Below are 21,005 nucleotides of genomic sequence, written 5' to 3' on the forward strand. Positions count from 1 at the left end.
TGGAAGCAGCACCAGTGATAGTGGCTTCCTCATTTCGTGATAGTGGCTTCCTCATTTCCTAGCTTTCTGAGTACAGCTGAGGTCAGTTCTGCTCCGTTGTTTTAATACTTCTGATGACTTCTGTAAGCACCTCTTTGAATAAAGTCCCTTTCTACTTAACAATATCTATGGTTGTTAGTTATCTGCAACTGAATCCCGACTCACACAGATAATAAATTAAATTCAATCCCTGGGCTATACTGTAGGTAAGCCAGGAACACGTACACAGAAAAAAAGAAAATGTAGTCCCTATCAACCCGCATCCTGAGGTCCTAATTATTAATCTTAAAAATAAGATATAAGTTACACATAAAGCAACTAAAGAATACAAAACAGGACACTAATAAAGTATTTTGGAGCTTTTTTTAGCTAATCATTAATCAGTTTTTAAAATCCTACTAATTTATGGCTGTGAGTTTGTCAATGGAAAAAATGTATCTATACAGTTGTGCAACCGCATATGTTATTTAAAAAGTAGTAAAAGTTTTATTGTATGAGAAGCACAGAATTGAGTTACAAGTATGACAAATTAAAAGACTAAGAAATATTAATTTTGACAAGATAAACATTAAAAAATAAAAACTTCCAAGTGGCATTAAGTACAATATACATTTCAACAATTCCACCTAAGAAAAAATATTTTCAATAATGACAAAGATTTATTATCCATATATAAGAACTGTAAAAAAAATCCTTTAAAAAATACATCCAGTGATAATAAATGAGCAGAAGACTTCAACAGGCAATTCTCAAAATATAAATGACAAGTAACATAATGACAATCAATCTCACTTTTAATCAAAGAAATACACATTTTCTTTTAAGGAGATTTTCTGCATATCAGGTTGGCAAACATAGTAAAGGCTGATAAAACCCAGTATACATGAAATAGGCATATTTATGCACTGTTCTTAGGAATGCAAATCATTATAATCTTTCTGATAAACCATTTCACGTCTACATATTTATCTAAGGAGAGCTCTGAATGTTATTTCTGACAATGTACTTCAAAAAAATAGTGAAAAATTCTAAACAAAAGCAATAAGGAACTATACAGAATTTTTTTCATAAAGTATGCTTCATTCACACAACTGAATACTATACAGCTCCTAAAAATACTGTAACCTATATTTACTGATGTGGAAAAATATCTGCAAATACTCTTGACCAAAAAACCCCACACAAAACAATAATATATATGTAAATATATATAGTACATGTGTATATTGAATTTTGAGAGTTTATACTTAATTTTTATTAGTATTTTTGAATTCTTACAAAAAGATTCATTGTATATTAAGAAAAAAATAATTTTACATACTGGTCAGGACTCAATTAGAAGAGTTGTGTGGTTTACCCATAAGTAAAATGAAATTAGCACCGAAGCCTAAAATTATTGCCCCCCCCAAACATTTAAGATACTTCTGATAAAAAGACCTCGGAAATGGTTGCATTTTATAAACCATATCTAAAGCAATGGTAAAATTAATTACTAAATGTCACTATGTGAAAAAGGGTCAGATGAACTGTGAAAAATACAAGTAACTATTTTTTTTAAACTATTAAAAAGTCCTTCCCATCAAGGAGTTTAATTAGAAAGGTAAAAACAAAAAAAAATCCACATTCATTCTTATCTCAAGGTCTTTCCAATCTTTTCATTTGCTTGGAATACTCTATAGCTAGACCTTTACATTGCTTGATTTTCCTTAGCATTCACCTTATAGCTTAAATACCCAAGCCTTCTCATAAAGCTATTTTCTTAAATACCCCAAAGGCAGCCCCCATCTAAATCAATAATATGTCATTTTATTTTATTTTCCTCTTTGCACATAATATCATCTAAATCATCTTTTGTTTAGTTGCGTATTTTTTTCTCTTTCTCTAAAAGAATCACTATGAGAGAGCAAGGATTCTCTGACTGGACTGTTTATCTCAGCACCTCCAATGCCTAAAACAGTGTCTGGTACTGCAAACTCAATAAATATTAGTTTGGATAAATGAACGAATGGTTAGCAAGTAATGATTTTTGAACAATGTTTCCTCAGCAACTGGAGACCAGTCTCTTGTCCACAAAACTCACCATGATTAGATCTATCAACAAATATTCAGTGATTACTACAGATTCTGTTCTAAGTGCCAGGAATACATTGCATTCAAGTACAGGGAAACAGACTATAATGAAATTAAAAAATAAATGATAATCTGAGGGTTATTAAGATTTATGAAGAAGATAAAACAGGGCAAGGAAGAAAGGAGAGACAAGGCGGAGCAGAACAATGTGGAAGACAGGAGGCTAAGGAGGCAAGAGAGAGATAAATCCAGGCAAGGGACAGCTTCAATAGTCCAGTATGATGTGACAAAAACCAAGAACTGAACTGTGGGCCCAAGATCTAGCAGAAAACAGATACGGGGTTAATTCCTTTCTTAGGTCTTATGTTCATTATCTACTTTATTCCTTTCTTAATTCCATCTTCATTGTTTAGCTTATTAAGATTAGTCAGTTCATTCTTTTTTAAACAATTATTTACTGCTTGCTGTGCAAGGTGCTGTACCACAAAGATTAAGAAGATATTGCTCATGTTGTTAAAGACAACTAAAATGCACAATAAACTTACCTTCAACGTTTGAGCCTGAGTGACTACAAAAATTCAGTAGGGGAGTGACAAACCAAAATAGCTTTGGGGATCAAGTCTGAGAGATGAGCAGGGTGTCAAAGTAGAAATGTACAACAAGGGAACTGTCAGTAAAAGACTGAAAATTTAAAGGTAGATCATATTAGAAAGGTATATTTAATAGAAGTGATGGTTTCAAGGTATGAGAGGGAAAGTACTCTCTAGGAGAGAAACGGAAAGAACTATCAAAACAGAGCTATATTAACAGAAGGCTAAGGGCTGTTGGATTATATGTGTTGAATATTTGCCTGTGTTTATTCAGAACTGTAATAAAAATAAAGCATTCTAAATCCTACCTATATCAATAAAATGAGGTGCCCTTAATACAGGTGACTGAATCTTATTTCCAGTAGCGATAAAAGTTGTAGGGATGCGTACAATAATGATTCATACTCAAGGTAAGAAAGTGGCTGCAGATTTCGCAAAAGGGAAAAGAAGTTCAGGTTATCTACACTTCTGTTGCTTCCTTCCACATCACCTAAAACTAACTTAACGCAACCAAAATATTAAATGACCATAGTCAATGAGGATATAGGATCTGTCACTTTAATTTTTTTTTTTTTTGTGGTACGCGGGCCTCTCACTGTTGTGGCCTCTCCCTGTTGTGGCCTCTCCCGTTGAGGAGCACGGGCTCCGGACGCACAGGCTCAGCGGCCATGGCTCATGGGCCCAGCCGCTCTGCGGCATGTGGGATCTTCCCGGACCAGGGCACGAACCCGTGTCCCCTGCATCGGCAGGCGGACTCTCAACCACTGCGCCACCAGGGAAGCCCACCACTTTAATTTTATTAATATATACTTGTTTTGCCTTGGTTTGAAATGGACTGAAAGAAACAAGCAAAACACAAACACCCATTAAGCATAATTAGAAAAAATAAGGCATATTTAAAGAAGAATAGGAAAGTAAGCTGAAGAGTGAGGTTACTAAACAAAGCACACATCATGCCTACATGTATGTACACAGATAAGCCACAGCTTCAGCTCTAACATTCTGGCAGCAAATATGAAGAAAATACTTATTATTTATTGAATACTAATCATGCACATACCAAATATATATCTCTCATCCTAACATATATTATCCTCCACATTACAAATGAAGAGACAGAGGTTAAGACAAGTTCGAGAACTAACTCCAAAAATCAAAGAGCAGGGACTTCCCTGGTGGCGCAGTGGTTAAGAATCCCCCTGCCAATGCAGGGGACACGGGTTCGTGCTCTGGTCCAGGAAGATCCCACGTGCCGCGGAGCAACTAAGCCCATGTGCCATAACTACTTAAGCCCGCGTACCACGACTACTGAGGCCTGCGCGCCTAGAGCCCATGCTCTGCAACAAGAGGAGCCACCTCAATGAGAAGCCCACGCACCACCGCAACTAAGAGTTGCCCCAGCTTGCTGCAACTAGAGAAAGCCCACACACAGCAGCAAAGACCCAACGCAGCCAAAAAATAATTAATTAATTTTTTAAAAAATCAAAGAGCAGGTAACAGATCCATCATTTGAATGTAGGTCAGTTTGACTTCAAGGTCTATATTCTCACAGACTATGTTGCCTTTCTAATATTAAATATATGTACTTGAATACACAAGACACACTAAAATAAACAAAAGATTAGCCATATTTAATTTTAAAAGATTGAGAAATAGATGGGATTCCCATGATTGATGATTGAATGGAATCATTCACTTCAGATGTATCCAACATATTCTTGTTGTCTATCATGTAAAGTTTAAGAAGTTATAAAAGAATGTATATATATGTATAACTGAGTCACTTTGCTGTACAGCAGAAATTAACACAACATTGTAAATCAACTATACTACAATTAAAAAGAAATAATTTATCCATTTGAGGAGAGGGTAAAGAACAGCACAAACACTAGGTCCAGAGGTGGCATTCAAAATACTAAAAGGCTAGAGAGACAGTGAAGGAAAAAAGAAAGACAAATGAACGATAATGAATATTTGACAATGAATGTAGTCTCCTCTCTTTCTCTCTACATAAAATTGTTTCATGTAAGACCATAATCACAAACCACTTAGGTAAATTTTCTTTGTGGCTTAAAACGTATTTGTCACTACCACAAACCACATCAGCAGTACATTAAATTTTCTTTGGAAATATAAGGTGACTTAAGTAGAAGGAAAAATTAAAGACAGATTCATTTTCTTCTTTCTTGAACTAGAGAATCATGACAATAAATAGCTCTTTTTCAGTTCTTTTAGAATTTTGAAATTATGCCCATTAACAAAGTTACAAATGACAGGACTCCTTCTTTGGGAGAGCACAAGAGAAAGAAAAACTCAGTAAGATTTTTCTTTCTTTAGTAAATTTAATAAATATTTTGGAATGTAGATTAGAGTCAGCAAATTACAACCCCCGGGTCAAATCCTGCCCACTGTTTTTATAAGATTTATATGGTTGCAAAAAGAATTAAATAATATATGATGGCATGTGAAAATTAAATGAAATTCAAATTTCAGTGTCCATAAATAAAGTTTTATTGGAATACAGTCACTCTCATTCAGTTACATATTGTCTACAGCTGCATTTGTGCTATGATAGCAGAGCTAAGTAATTATAACACAGACCAGAACAGATAAGCCTGCAAGCCTAACTGGACCTTTACAGAAAAGCCTGGCTAACTAATGCTAATGATGATGAGAGTTAGGTAAGCATTACTTAGAAATTATTTTTAAATCAGATAAAATTCAGAATTTTATCTTAACCTGACTCAAGGAGAAATGAAAAGATCTTATGCAAAGATGCAATTACTCAACAAAAATTTACATTTATATTCAGAAGCTCTTCAAACACTAGAAAATGGGACATATCACAAATATTTACCTGAACCATTAAACTTGGCCATTTCATAACATCCAGCATTATTTCTAAAATGGTTTCAACTGAATATACACAATTAACCTCTATTTTGGGTACAAATAAGATATTTCTTTTTTTGTTTATGAAGATCATTTGCATGAATAATAAAAAAATAATTATGAAATGGGGCACTAACAGAAAATTTTTTTTCGTAATACTCACCTTTGGAAGGCCAGGCTTGGATTTGAAATTTTTGTTTCTCCTATAGAGATAAATCATACATTAGGAAAAAAAAAAAACACGGTAGAGATGAATGATTTCAAGATCTCTACTAAAACAACAGATTATATACCCATTTCCAAGTTATAGGTCGCCTAAATGAAAACACTGTCTAATTCAACTAAGCAGTCACCTTTGGGAAGGAAGGATAAGAGAAGAAAAGAGATGCCTGCTCTGTAATACAGGTACAAACACATTTAAGCCCGATGATAAGTAACATAATGTACATTCAAAGCTGAAGTTTCATTTTCTTTTGGATGTTAATAGGGCTCTGCATTCTTAAACCTAAAGAGGCATTGTTTCTGTCATTTTAAACTTAAATAGATGCCTAATTTCATGAATTTTTAAAATGTACTTTTCACTAAGACTCATGATCTTCCATTTTTAGAAATTAAAAATTCTCCTTTGCCCTTTTTTCCCTTATTCATAATTCAGTATCACACTTATATCAAATCTTTTTTATTTTTAATGGCTACATACAGGGAATAAAGCCCAATGCTTATGAACATGGGCTGGGGTGTCAGGAAGACCCTGGCTTGAATCTAAGCTCTTTCACCTACTAATTCTGGAGTATAGCAAGACTTATACAAATTGAGCCTATTAACACTGTTAAGCGATGATGTAGGGATTAAGGAATCCAATTCAGTCACACTTCTAGCTAGTGGTCAAAAAATATGCTTTGGAAGTGTCTGAAATATGTTGATATAGGTAGCTAAGAACTTTTTACTTGTCTACCATGCATGGTTATATCTATGTCCTCAAACCAGTTCTAAATCAGGTAAGGAGGAATGGCAGGCTTGGGTTAAGTGTTATATATCACCATACAGGTGCCCCTTGAACAACACAGGTTTTGACTGTGCAGTTCCACTTATAAGTGGAATTTTTTTTCAACAGTTTTTTCAAAACTGTATGCTTCTTCTCTTGTTAATTGTCTTTCAAGTTACTGTACTTGATCTGAGGTTGGTTGAATCTGTGGATGTGGAATCACAGATACCGAGGAGCAGTGGATATGGAGGGCTGACTACAGGAAACACACAAATTTCTGACTGTACAGAGGGTTGGCACCTCTAACCCATGCAGTGTTGAGGGGTAAACTGTATATGGCCCCATTCACCACTTCATAAGGGATTTTCCTGCCCAATTTGTTAGGATTGCCAGAATTAAAGGACAACTGCAGTTAAAGACTAGGAATCCTAAAAAGAGCTATCAGTTTTTGCTCTCTCTGGATGTAGGGTCTGTTAAAGAGCAATAAAGAGTCATCTCCATAATAAGTATATTCAGTCTGATTCTCCTGGTGAGATGAAAACAAACACCAGCTTTATAATATAGGAGACTGTCACAGCTCTAAATTCTGACTACTTCTGAGTCTTGTTTCACTCAAAATTCTACTCATGAAAATAATGCTTCATGATCACCTCTCTTCGTTTTTAGCCAGAAATTTTAAATCAGTCATAAAAAAGCAATCCACATTATTGATCAATACTAACGTGAGAATTCCATGGGCTCTCTCCAAGAGTTTGCTGCTAGCTGAATTAGCGAATATCCCATCTTTATCAAGCAAGGAGGTGTTACTGGATAGTCTGCTCTGGCGAATCCCTGTTCTGCCATTCCAGGCAAAATCAAATGTTTCACTGTAAAAATTAAATAGAGTACAATGTGCTTTGTTAATTGAGACATCCTTAAAACTCTATACATTTCTTAAAAAAGTAAAATAAAACTTTAAACACTAAAGTTAAAATTTAGAAAAAATGCTAAACCAGCAGAAAATGGTTTTATCAGAGAGATTACTGATTAATTTGGCTTATCTTTTACTCTTTCAGAACAAAAAATTCCTACGGATTCTAGCACATTCACATTCAAATGTGCATGAAGGTGAGCACATCATATAGCTAATACCTTTAAATATACCACTTAACAAGCAGTAAATGATATAATGTATTAAAATATAATGTCATGGCTTTTGTCTGTGTTTGAAGCCCAAACCCTCTTTCCTTTTGAAAAAAGGATATATTAGTCACTGAGTGTAACCACTTCTTTGAGTTTCACTTCTTTTCGGAGAATACTCATGTACGTAAAACATTAATAAAAACTGTATGCTTCTTCTCCTGTTAATTGTCTTTCATTAGTTTAACTTACAGGCCCGCAGCCACTGAACCTAAGAAGGCAGACGAAAAGTTTTTTCTCCCTGACAGTTTCATACTATATAATTTGATTTATATAACATTCGCAAAATAACAAAACTACAGAAATGAAGAACAGATTAGTGGTTGCTAGAGGACAGGAAAGGGACATGGAAGAAGGATAATACAAATAAGCAGCACGAATAAATTCTTTTATGATGATGAAAGAGTTCGGTATCTTGATTGTGGAGTTGGTTACACAAATCTATACATGGGATAAAACTGCAAAAAACTACCCATACACACACACACACACACAGATTTTTTTAAATGGTGAGAACTGTAGTCTAATTAATATTAATGTAACAATGTAACTTTCCTGGCTTTGATAATATACTACCAGTATATAAGATGTCATTTAAGGAAAACTGAGTGAAGGGTACATAGGACTCTATGAACTATTTTTTTCCTTTGTACTATTTTTGAAACTTCCTGCTTTTGAAAAATGGAATATAACCTTAAAATATTTATTTTCCAATTAGTTCTTTATTTAAACTATAGTACTTTTTAGATAGCCAGGACAATATCTTTAAAATCTTGTAATAGCTTTGTTCTGTCCTTCTGGTCAAGCTTCTTACTAAGAACAACAGAAGATAAAAAAAAAAATAATCAAACATGCAAAACTTTATCTACAAAAATTTTCATCAATATCAAGAAAATTAGAACAACCTAAATAAACAACAATTGGAAATAAATGAAAGAAGTTATATTATAACCACCCCCATGGAAGTCTATAAGGTCATTAAAAATCATGTGGGAGCAGCAAAGGAAACCATAAACAAGACCAAAAGACAACCCTCAGAATGGGAGAAAACATTTGCAAATGAAGCAACTGACAAAGGATTAATCTCCAAAATTTACAAGCAGCTCATGCAGCTCAATAACAAAAAAACAAACAACCCAATCCAAAAATGGGCCGAAGACCTAAATAAACATTTCTCCAAAGAAGATATACAGATTGCCAACAAACACATGAAAGAATGCTCAACATCATTAATCATTAGAGAAATGCAAATCAAAACTACAATGAGATACCATCTCACACCGGTCAGAATGGCCATCATCAAAAAATCTAGAAACAATAAATGCTGGAGAGGGTGTGGACAAAAGGGAACACTCTTGCACTGTTGGTGGGAATGTGAACTGGTACAGCCACTATGAAGAACAGTATGGAGGTTCCTTAAAAAACTACAAATAGAACTACCATACGACCCAGCAATCCCACTACTGGATATATATCCTGAGAAAATCATAATTCAAAAAGAGTCATGTACCAAAATGTTCATTGCAGCTCTGTTTACAATAGCCAGGAGATGGAAGCAACGTAAGTGTCCATCATCAGATGAATGGATAAAGAAGATGTGGCACATATATACAATGGAATATTACTCAGCCATAAAAAGAAACGAAAATGAGTTATTTGTAGTGAGGTGGATGGACCTAGAGTCTGTCATACAGAGTGAAGTAAGTCAGAAAGAGAAAGACAAATACCGTAGGCTAACACATATATGGAATCTAAGAAAAAGAAAAAATGTCATGAAGAACCTAGGGGTAAGAGAGGAATAAAGACACAGACCTACTAGAGAAGGGACTTGAGGATACAGGGAGGGGGAAGGGTAAGCTGGGACAAAGTGAGAGAGTGGCATGGACATATATACACTACCAAATGTAAAATAGATAGCTAGTGGGAAGCAGCCGCATAGCACAGGGAGATCAGCTCGGTGCTTTGTGACCACCTAGAGGGGTGGGATAGGAAGGGTGGGAGGGAGATGCAAGAGGGAAGAGATATGGGAACATATGTATATGTATAACTGATTCACTTTGTTATAAAGCAGAAACTAACACACCATTGTAAAGCAATTATACTCCAATAAAGATGTAAAAAAAAATAAGAAAATAAAGTAGAGAGAACTCAGGGACGGTTAAAAAAAAAAAAGGCTCATAATATACAGTTTGAGACACAGAAATGAGAAATACTCCTAAATGGTATTAAAATTTATATTTCCATGTCAATTTGTCTTAGTCCACTTTCTAAGAAAATTGTTTCAAGTCTAGGCTTGTTGAGCTTTGCTGAGATCTCAACTAGGTAAGTCAGTTTCTATATCTAATATTTCTTAAAACAATATCTTATTGACTGCTGAGGGGCTTCATATTAAATGTCTTGAAGTTGAAAATGATACTGAACTTTAAGAACCTTAAAACTTTGTATATGTATGCATGAATGTTGCCAGTCTTTGTCTTATCTTCCCAACCAAATCATAGGGAAAGGTGTTTTGTTTAACTTTATATCCCCACAGTGTCTAACATAGTGTTTCCCACACATAGTAGGTGCTGAAGAAATGTTGGTTTTTTAAATTGACCCCACCTGTTTTGCGCAAGGTCTTCATATTACCCATCCCAGTGCTTCATACAAATGCTGCCCCTCTTGTCTCATTTATCCCCTTACTTTGATCTCCCTATGATTTCCATAATCTCTCCTTCATTTTTTTCTTTAATCTCTCTCTGCCACCCCTCTGCCCTGCTCCTTCCAGCCCTAAGTGGGACATGAGGCCTTAAGCAGCATCCTCATCTTAGCACGTGCTGGCCTCTGTGTTTGGTGCTGGGGGAATGAAGAAGACTAAGCCGTGGTCCCACTCACAGACTAGTAGGGGACAGAGGTGAGTCTGAGATGAACAGACTAGTAGAATAGGGGACAGAGATTGTCATATATCAACAGTGACAATAAGTGTGATAAATTCTGTAATTGAGACATGTACAAAGTGATATGATAGAAAGGAAGCAACCTAAGTGTCCATCGACAGATGAATGGATAAAGAAGATGTGGCACATACATACAATGGAATATTACTCAGCCATAAAAAGAAATGAAACTGAGTTATTTGTAGTGAGGTGGATGGATCTAGAATCTGTCATACAGAGTGAAGTAAGTCAGAAAGAGAAAAATACCATATGTTAACACATATATATGAAATCTAAAAAAAAAAATGGCTCTGAAGAACCTAGAGGCAGGACAGGAATAAAGAGGCAGATGTAGAGAATGGACTTGAACACATGGGGAGGGGGAAGGGCAAGCTGGGACAAAGTGAGAGAGTGGCATTGACTCTCTATTTTTACATTTGGTATTTTACACTACCAAATGTAAAATAGAGAGCTAGTGGGAAGCAGCCACATAGCACAGGGAGGGCAGCTCGGTGCTTTGTGACCACCTAGAAGGGTGGGATAGGGAGGGTGGGAGGGAGACACAAGAGGGAGGGGATATGGGGATATAAGTATACATATAGCTGATTCACTTTGCTATACAGCAGAAACTAACAATGTAAAGCAACTATACTCCAAAAAAGTTGTTTAAAAAAGAAAATCATGTGGGAGAACAGTATTTAATGGCATAAAGAGCTGTCTGCATATATTATCAAATCTAAATATTGTTGCATGATACAGTTTTAAGACAATTATATTTATATACATGGAAAGAAGAATATTTACCAAAAAAAATTTTAATGGACAAAATAGACATTTATTCAAAGAAGATATATGAATCATCAAAAAACATATACAAATCACTAATAAGCACATAAAAAGATACTGAACATCATTATTTAGGGAAATACAAATCAAAACTACAATGAGATACTACTTCATTCCCTCTAAGACAGGCAATAACAAAATGACAAGAATGTGCAGAAACTGGAACCCCTACCCATTACTACTGGGAATGTAAAATGTCCCAGCCAATCTGGAAGATAGTTTGGCAAACTCTCAAAATGTTAAACAAAATAGACAGTAACCATATAACACAGCAATTTCATTCCTAGGCATGTACTCAAAAGCACTGAAAACACGTCCACACAAAAACTTGTATGTGAATGTTCACAGCAGCATTATTCATAATAGCCAAAAAGTAGAACCCAAGTGTTCATTAACTGATAAATGTGTAACCAAAATATCCATAACATGAGATGTTACTCAGCCATAAAAATTAATGAAGTACTGGTACATGTTACAACGTAGATTATTGAAAACGTTATGCTAAACGAAAGAAGTCTCACATAAAAGGCCACATATTGTAGATTCCATTTATATAAAATTTCCAAAAAATATATATTTTTTCCAGAAAAGGCAAATCTACAGAGACAAAAAGTAGATCATGTTTACCTACAGTGAGTGACAGTACGAGAAAAGGAAACATTCTAGTAAATAGGAAACTTCTTTTTGAACTGACTAAAATGTTCCAAATTAGATTTTGGAATAGTTGGCCAACTCTTAAATGAATTGTATACTTTAAGTGGGTGAAATTTTGTGGTATGTAAATTATATCTCAATAAAGCTATTTAAAACAAGGCCTCAGAAATCAGCAATGCTGTAACTAAAAGGAAATGTGGCGGTGTCTTCAAAATTCTGAAAAGAAGTTATTTCCAACCAAGAGTCTATACACACTCAAATTTCCGATCAAGTGTGAGGGCAGAATAAATGCATGCTTAGTTATACAAGGAATCAAAAACATGTTCCTCCTATATATACTTTCTCATGGAGCTTCTAGAGAATATGCTCTGTAAAAGTTTACAAAGTAGATCTATAAAAGGAAATAATGGTAGAAAAAACTGTTGATACAAAACAGAAGAATAACATAAGGAATGACCAATACAAAGGTAAAGACAACTGTGTGATAGATCTAGAGAACAAACCCCTCTGATCAAAAAAATGCCAGGAGAGATTTCTACAAGAAGATGAAATTAATTCAAGATGCATCTGTACATGATCAGAGGAAATTAAAACAATTGTCAAAAAAGCTTAGGGTTGAAATGGATATAAGCACCACCAAAGTGTAGAAGAAAATCTGGCTGAATAGATGACTTTGGACTGAGGAAACAATTATTCAAATAAGTTATTAAAAGGACAAATAATAGAGAAAAAATTAATAAATTTAACTACATTTACCATTTTAACCATTTTAAGTGTACAGTGGCACTAAGCACATTTATTGTTGTGCAACCATCACTACTATCTACCTCCAGAACTTTTAGCCAAACTGAAACTTTGTACCCATTCAACAATAACTCCCCATGCCCTCCAATACTATATAATATTATATAGCAACTAAAAAGAACAAATTACATGCCACAAGATGGATGAATCTTAGATAGATATTACTGAGGAGAAAAGTCACAGCAACCACATACTATATATTAGTATTTCTAAAACTCAAAAACTAGCTAAGCCAAATGACTCTTTGCTTAGAAAAACATATGTTTATTGTAAAACTATTTTTTAGAGCATAGTAATGGTATACATAAAATTCTGGATAGCAGTTACCTGTGGGGAGAGAGGGAGAATGATCAGAAAATATATGATAAAAAAGTGGCTGCAGCAATACTAATAATCTTCTGGTTCTGAACGTGGGTGGTATTCATTTTATTGATATGCTTCCTAATGTACATGTGTGTTTTGTATATTCTCTTGTATCAAATGCTACCTTAATGTATAAAGACTGAATCAAAGCTTCCTATTAAACATGTATACTGCACACTTCTTATGTTCCATTTCAAATCCCGTAAGTCTTACCTCTTATTCTAGCTGCTGCTATTGCAAATGGTACTGTAACTAGTCATACACACAAATTTTGTCCAGCGTCAAACAGATGCTGCTGGCAGCATCTAGTTTCAGACTCCAGACACTTGCCTCTTGTCTGATGTAGGCTTCTGCTCTGCACTTACACAAGCAGAACTCTCTGTGGGGCTAGCAACCCCTGGAGCAATGGATTAGTCCCTCCTCTTTTCTTCCTCAAGGCAAATAGATGGTCCTGAGACACAAATCATTAAGCTTCTCAGTTGGTCCCACAGGGTTGAGCAACCAGTGGCCAACTCATTCATTGATTCTTGTATGGATTCTCCATCTTTCCCTTTTTTATTCCCATATCCCCCCTCCTGCTCCCTAGGATAACATTCTTAAATAAGCTACATTTATAAATAAACTATTTGGTGTTTGCATAAGGGAAACCCATAATAAGCTGCCATAGCATTCCAGAGCAATTGTTTATGTCAGCCTCCAGCTGAAATACCACGAATTTGACAAAGTCATAAATTCACAAGGACAAAGAGTGAGAAGGAAGACTATGCAAGGGACAAGGAAGAGTAAAAGTTTAAAGTTGACAGACATGTAATAAGAGATGTAGTAGACTAGAAAAAATTAAAACCTAAGTTTATGTGTACGTCGGAATCATAGAAAAGGGGAGTCTATAGGGGTAGGCATGATTGAGAATACACATATGCTCGTGTGTGTGTGTATGTGTGTGTGTGTGTGTGTGTGTGTGTGTGTGTAGAGGCTGGGGTTTGGAGTGGGAGAGAGGCTAAAACAACAAAATGTAAGTTGTTCTCATTCAGAACTCTGGAAAGGGTCAGATATTAGAGATAACTGGTACCACTGCAAGGGTGATGCTGAATGGGGCTAAAAATAAGAAGTTAGTTTGAAAGTCTTTAAAAATGAGCTAGATCCTTACTCTTACCCTATATAGTGAAGTAACATTCCCTTCCTCAAACCGTTCAAAGATTTTACTTTATAGAAAAGTTGGAAACACATAATCTCAGGAGAAGTCAGAGACATTAGGCATAGCTAAAGGTAGGGGTAGGTGAGGTACACTGAAAATAGGAGGAATTAAGTGGAAGTATGCGTATGGAATCATGAGAAGCCCAGCTACATAGCTAGAACATCAGTAGCCAGATTTAAAAGCTATAGGCAGGGAAAACTGACTGACCCAAGAGAAACAATCTAGAGATAGCAGACATTTGGAAGTCACCAACTAAACACCGAGATCCCCGATTAATAACAAAATACATCTTCTAGCCCAAGAATCAACTGAGTGCATCTGCATATCCAATGATTTATTCTCTCTCTCTAGAAGATCTCTCAGGAATCTCAAAGTAACATGTGCAAGCTGAAACTATCACTCCCTCTTCAAAACTGTTGCCTCTTTTATATTCCTTACTTAAGTACTAAGCCAGAAATCGAGAAATCATCCTTAATTACTCTGTCTCCTCACCCAATATATTCCACAAGTTTTATATAAGACATAGATTCCCCCCACCCTCTCTTTTCAGGAAACGAAGGCTACAAGAGCCACAATCTCAGAATACGAAGATAAGCTGAGCCAAGAACAAATTTTTGGTGACTCCCAAACCCGTGCTCTTTCTCCTATGTGTTATGTAAAGGCTTAAAATACAGCAAAAAGGTTTTACTGGTATTTTACACACTGAGTAACAGGAAGAGTCCCAGCATTAGAATGGCAGGCTCAATGGTGAAGTAGAAGGTTGGAAGTGAAAGAAAGCAAAAATTGGCTGTGCCTATTTTTAAGAGACGACAATCAATGGGATGCTGGGGAGAAAGAAAAAGCTGTGTGTGTACTTAAAAATCTTTGTGCCAGTTGGTTATTTCAGTGAAATGACTTGACGTAGGTATCTGTCTCAGTTTTTCTAGGGGCTTCCCTTAGCTTAGCACATTGTTATTAAGATTGATGGCATACACAACGTCTTTGTTCTCTATATACAATGTACTCCTTATATATACATTAGATCACTGTCATATATTTGTTGCATACATATAAAAATTATTTGCACAAAGCATAGAAAATCCAACACAGACTTCTCATAAACACTGAATCCTCATAAAATCAGATGAGAGACATATAGATTTTCAATTTTCCTCCTTAATACAGGTTCACATCAATGTGTACCCATGACCACCTACTGCAAGCCATCATCTCTTGCCAGAACTGCTAGTCTTCCTGTATCCAATCCAGTGCCTCTCCAAATCATTCTCCATAAAGCAACCATAGAGATTCTTCTGAAACATCAGTCAGTCCCCTACTTAAAAGCATTAAATAAATTCTCATTACCCTTAAGATGAAGTACAGCCTCTCCAATACGGCTAACAAAGCCCCACATGAACTAGCCTATGTCTATTTGTCTTTCTAGAGTCGACTCTCATCATTTCTCTCTTCTTACTCACATTCTTTTAATTCTTTATTTGTGCCATGTTCTCTAGAGAGAGCTCTCTTTTTGCTCCTGGACCATCATACAGGTTGCTCCTCTGCCTATAAAACATCACCCTCCTCTTCAAAGGGCTCACCCTTACTCTTCACTCAGATAACAGTTTAAAAGATTCTTTTTCTGAAAAACATTTCTGAGGCATCTGGCCCCATATCCAATTCTTTAAATACAGTATTGGCATAAAAAATTTTAAAGTCCTCCTCTATGTTTCCATGGTATCTTATATTTCTCCAATCATATCACTTATCACATCTATCTCACAAAGTATTGAATCTCCAGTTTCTGCCACACGACCTGGCACGAAGTACTTGTTAAATAAACAAATGATCTGGCAGAACGCGAAGCTGTATCTGTCGTAATTTATTGCTTTATTTTTCTCTCAAGAATGATCTGACCTTCAGGAATGGAGTTACAGGCAAATAATGCTCCAGTAAAAAAGCCACTAATTTTTAAAACAAAGGACAAACAAAACTATGTAAAAACACACAAATATCATTTAGGATAACCAACATACGATATATTAAGGTGAAAAAATTTGGAAGAGACTTTTGAAACAACTATAGAATACTTTTTTTTTTTTTTTTTTTTTTTGCGGTACGGGGGCCTCTCACTGTTGTGGCCTCTCCAGTTGCGGAGCACAGGCTCCGGACGCGCAGGCTCAGCGGCCATGGCTCAAGGGCCCAGCCGCTCCGCAGCATGTGGGATCTTCCCGGACCGGGGCACGAACCCGTGTCCCCTGCATCGGCAGGCGGACTCTCAACCACTGCGCCACCAGGGAAGCCCTATAATACTTAATGTTTTAAACTTATACTAAAATATGAGTATTATTTCATACTACTAATTTGCTATTATTATATGAACTGCTAATCACATATAACTGCTTACATTAATAACCAAGTTCTGTATTTTTTCATTAGGGTAGACAAAATACACTCTAAGACATGATCAAATGCCATGAGATTTATCTGGCTGTAACATATGAGAAATTACTCCAAGCTGTTTTATGTGACATCAAGTCATATTGGTTCTAAGAGAACCCTGAAATCCATTCACCTTTATAAATCATGTTAAATATGATAATTACTTAAAAAACCCTAGTAATAAATTATTTGACTTATCCTTCAAAAAAAGTATTTATTTTTGTTCTCATTGTTGCATTTTATAATACAATGTCTCAGATGGTAAGCAGTCATTTACCCAGATCAAGAGGAAAAGTTGAATTTAAACAAAAATAACACTTTAGACAGTGAGTTTTCAGTTGCATTAAGAACAGAAATCAGGATCCACACATGCTACATAGTCAACTCTTAGAGGACAGGTTTATCCCAGTACTCAAATATGTGGTTATCAATATAGCCAAAGTCCTAAAAAATGGTGTCATAGCCCACGAGTTTTAATGAGACTTATTCTAGTGCCTTAGTGCCCTGGTATTAGCATGATAGTACAGCAGACCCCATTTAATTATAAAACATACCATATACTTCCACAATGTGCAAATTCATTATGTACTTGTCTACAATAAATTCTGATAATACTCTTTTTGCCCTTTAAATAACAAGTTGCCAAAGGCATATTTTCCCAAAATAGGGTGGTATATTTTATTCTTCACACAATCTTCTCTACAACTATTCAGAAGAGCTTTTTCCATCTAGGAACGAATGTATCTTTGAAACCAGGGCAGTCTTTTTAGTTATTCACATTAAGTGTCACTTCAGCAGCCTCTATTTACCATCTCTGCTTCACGATATGTAATTATAGGCTCTGTACTTTTTTCAAATCATATTTTGATACAAAGACATCTGTTTCCAGTTTATACCCTCTTACCAAAAAGCAACTGCCCACTCAACATTGATGAAAGTTTTCTCTCTCACTTGAGGAATATTTGCACTGGCTAAAAATAGTTTTATATTTGCGTTTCCTTGTTTTTATACAGACTACATCAATTCTTAGTCCTAGATCACCAGCAAATTGGATGTTCCACTCTTTCATTTAAGAGTCACTTATTAGGAGTGTTCCATAGGGAAGGTCCAAAAGACTCCACTTAGTAGATACAAGCTCATGATTTCATGACTGATTTGATTTTCTGAGTATCTATTGTTCTATCCTCTCTATCTTCTCACCAATTTTCTCTAAAATATGTCGAAAATAAACTCACCAATACAACAAACACAAGCGGGGAGGCTCTCTTGTTAAGACTGCTAGCTGGCCTTTTCCTGATAACATTACTTCAATGCCACATATCTTTCTTTATCTTTCTTTATTGTACGCAAAGGAAAAGAATCAAGCTGGTGTGATCAATTTCTCTGTGAGGAAGGGTCTCAAAAATGAGCTTATACACATCTTTACAAAATCAGTTTGTCATTCCATGAGTGCCTAAAATCACCTTAACTGCTTGAGCCCAGACCAATCTTAAACCAATATATCAGACTATTCCAACTGACATATAAAAAACAGAAGCCCATATAGATCACTTCAGGCATCCAAAATTGAAAGCAGTACAAAGAAACATAACTGGGAATTCCCTAGCAGTCCAGTGGGTAGGACATGGCACTTTCACCGCGGTGGCCCAAGTTCAATCCTTGGTCGGGGAACTAAGAGCCTGCAAGCTGCGCGAGTGGCCAAGAAAAAAACAAAAATAAAAACTAGGAATTAGGAAAGTTATAACCATTAAATTGCTTCGGGAAATGCAACAAGTCACAGTTCCTTTTTTTTACCCAAATCAAGAAAATGAGTTCCTTAAGTTAGGGGTCTCTAATGACCAGGGTGAGAATACTGCCAATAGATTGAAATAAAAAAGGTACACAGGTCACCAGATTAATGATCTAATTTGTTCTTAGGTAAAATCTAACATGCACATATAATGGTGATTTTCATCGTCAGCCAACTGTCACTGTTAAGAAAACAAAATGCATGCACTATTATAAAGACAGCCAGTAGTTCAATTTGCTGGCGTTAAAGATAAGTACAGTTGAGGTTGGATACTTGGGCTGTGACAGCTCTTGCAGGTTAAAATAGTGAACCTAGACTTCTTGTAATAAGCAATAAAGAGTTATAAAAAAAAGTTATGGAGCAGAGAAGTGATAATATATATTAGAAAGACATAGTAACTCAAAATGGAAAACCTGATCAATGAAATTATACTTTAATTTTAAATGACTGATCATCCTAATCTTGTATCTTACCAGGACACTAAGAAGCTCAATTCTCTTGATGTTTAAAATGTACACAGCAGACTCTAGACACTAAACAATGCTCTTTTGCTCATTTAAAGTACAATCTTTATAAAACAGTATGTGTAAAGGAAAAGGAGCTTTATTTACAAACTAAAAAAATTACTTACATTTGTTACTTTCAAATTTTACTTAAGAATTCTTCATTGAAAATGGTAAAAGGTAAGCTTTGGGTATCACACTCATCAAGAAAAGGTATCGGACAGTTTGTTGTAAATCAAACTACTCAATTATTACTTACCAATAAGATTTCTCCATGGAAAGAAGCAGAATACCCATTACTTTTGCAAAAGACATTTAAAACGCAAGAATGGTCTCAGAAACTAAAACATACGCACTCATTTTTAATTATCCTGGGGAAACTTTTTTTACATTGTACAACCACTTTACTAGGGGCAATCTTAGACAATTTACTGTACTGTTAACTCTAGCCTTTTTAACTTATTACACCATTTACAAAAGCTTTAAGAAATTAAAAGAAAAAAAGGCCTGATTTATTGCATACTTTTAAAGCCACAGAAGTATTAATAAGAATTCTAGTTATTTCTTCTTTACGTCCTTGAAAACTTAAGCCAAACATACTTACTGTTGGTTTTTTTCATTTAGAGTATTCATTCCCTGAAGATCAGAAAGAGGTGTTCTGGGATTTTTCCGAGTTATACCTAGCATAGAGAAAGCAAAAACTTTCAATCAATGCTAAGATAAACTAAACATGAAATAATTTTTCTAGGAACAAATGAAATTAATATACTTCAATAGTAAATATTTGCTAAACATATCAGAAAGGTCTAAATAATAATAATATGAACCAAGTCCCATGACTGTTACTTATAAATTTGACTTAGTCAACAATGAAACCAATTCGGGAATTTAATAATAAATTCTTTAATTTCTTCTCTCATTTAAATATTATCAGGAAATACAAGGGTAACTGGGCTGAATGTCTAGAAGTACACAAACTCATTTCTTATTTTAATATTCAAAAAATTCCTAATGATTCCTTTGCACCATTTTTCAGCAATAGGATATTGCTCCTATAGATTTTAGAGATCAATTAATCTTACATATAAAGACACTAAGAATCAAAGATGATGAATTGCTTCCTCAAGAATTACCAATATTTTTTAAACAAAAAATCTAATTAAAAAATGGGCAATGAACATTTTGGTGCATGACTCTTTTTGAATTATGGTTTTCTCAGGGTATATGCCCAGTAGTGGGATTGCTGGGTCATATGGTAGTTCTATTTGTAGTTTTTCATTGCAGCTCTATTTACAATAGCCCGGAGATGGAAACAATCTAAGTGCCCATCATCGGATGAATGAATAAAGAAGATGTGGCACATATATACAATGGAATATTACTCAGCCATAAAAAGAAATGAAATTGAGCTATTTGTAATGAGGTGGATAGACCTACAGTCTGTCATACAGAGTGAAGTAGGTCAGAAAGAGAAAGACAAATACCGTATGCTAACACATATATATGGAATTTAAGGAAAAAAAATGTCATGAAGAACCTAGGGGTAAGACAGGAATAAAGACACAGACCTACTAGAGAACGTACTTGAGGATATGGGGAGGGGGAAGGGTGAGCTGTGACAAAGCGAGAGAGAGGCATGGACGTATATATATACACTACAAAACGTAAGGTAGATAGCCAGTGGGAAGCAGCCACATAGCACAGGGATATCAGCTCGGTGCTTTGTGACCGCCTGGAGGGGTAGGATAGGGAGGGTGGGAGGG

The 21,005-nt window shown here is 35.3% G+C and overlaps 1 protein-coding gene across 4 annotated transcripts in view; it reads right to left on the bottom strand.

The window, feature by feature from the left end:
- The window catches only part of MYO9A (myosin IXA), a 271,921-nt gene that overhangs the window by 105,578 nt on the left and 145,338 nt on the right, over positions 1–21,005 (bottom strand). For all 4 annotated transcript variants that reach the window (XM_029236422.1, XM_029236423.1, XM_029236420.1 and 1 more), the window contains exons 16-18: positions 19,847–19,922; positions 7,299–7,442; positions 5,755–5,794 (exon numbers count right to left, since the gene is read on the bottom strand). In XM_029236422.1, the coding sequence (XP_029092255.1) occupies positions 5,755–5,794; positions 7,299–7,442; positions 19,847–19,922 (260 nt within the window). The remainder of the gene's footprint in view (positions 1–5,754; positions 5,795–7,298; positions 7,443–19,846; positions 19,923–21,005) is intronic.

This window comes from Monodon monoceros, unplaced genomic scaffold (genome assembly GCF_005190385.1).
Source record: "Monodon monoceros isolate NGI ecotype Baffin Bay Population unplaced genomic scaffold, NGI_Narwhal_1 Super_Scaffold_21, whole genome shotgun sequence".
In the NCBI taxonomy this organism is placed as follows: Eukaryota; Metazoa; Chordata; class Mammalia; order Artiodactyla; family Monodontidae; genus Monodon; species Monodon monoceros.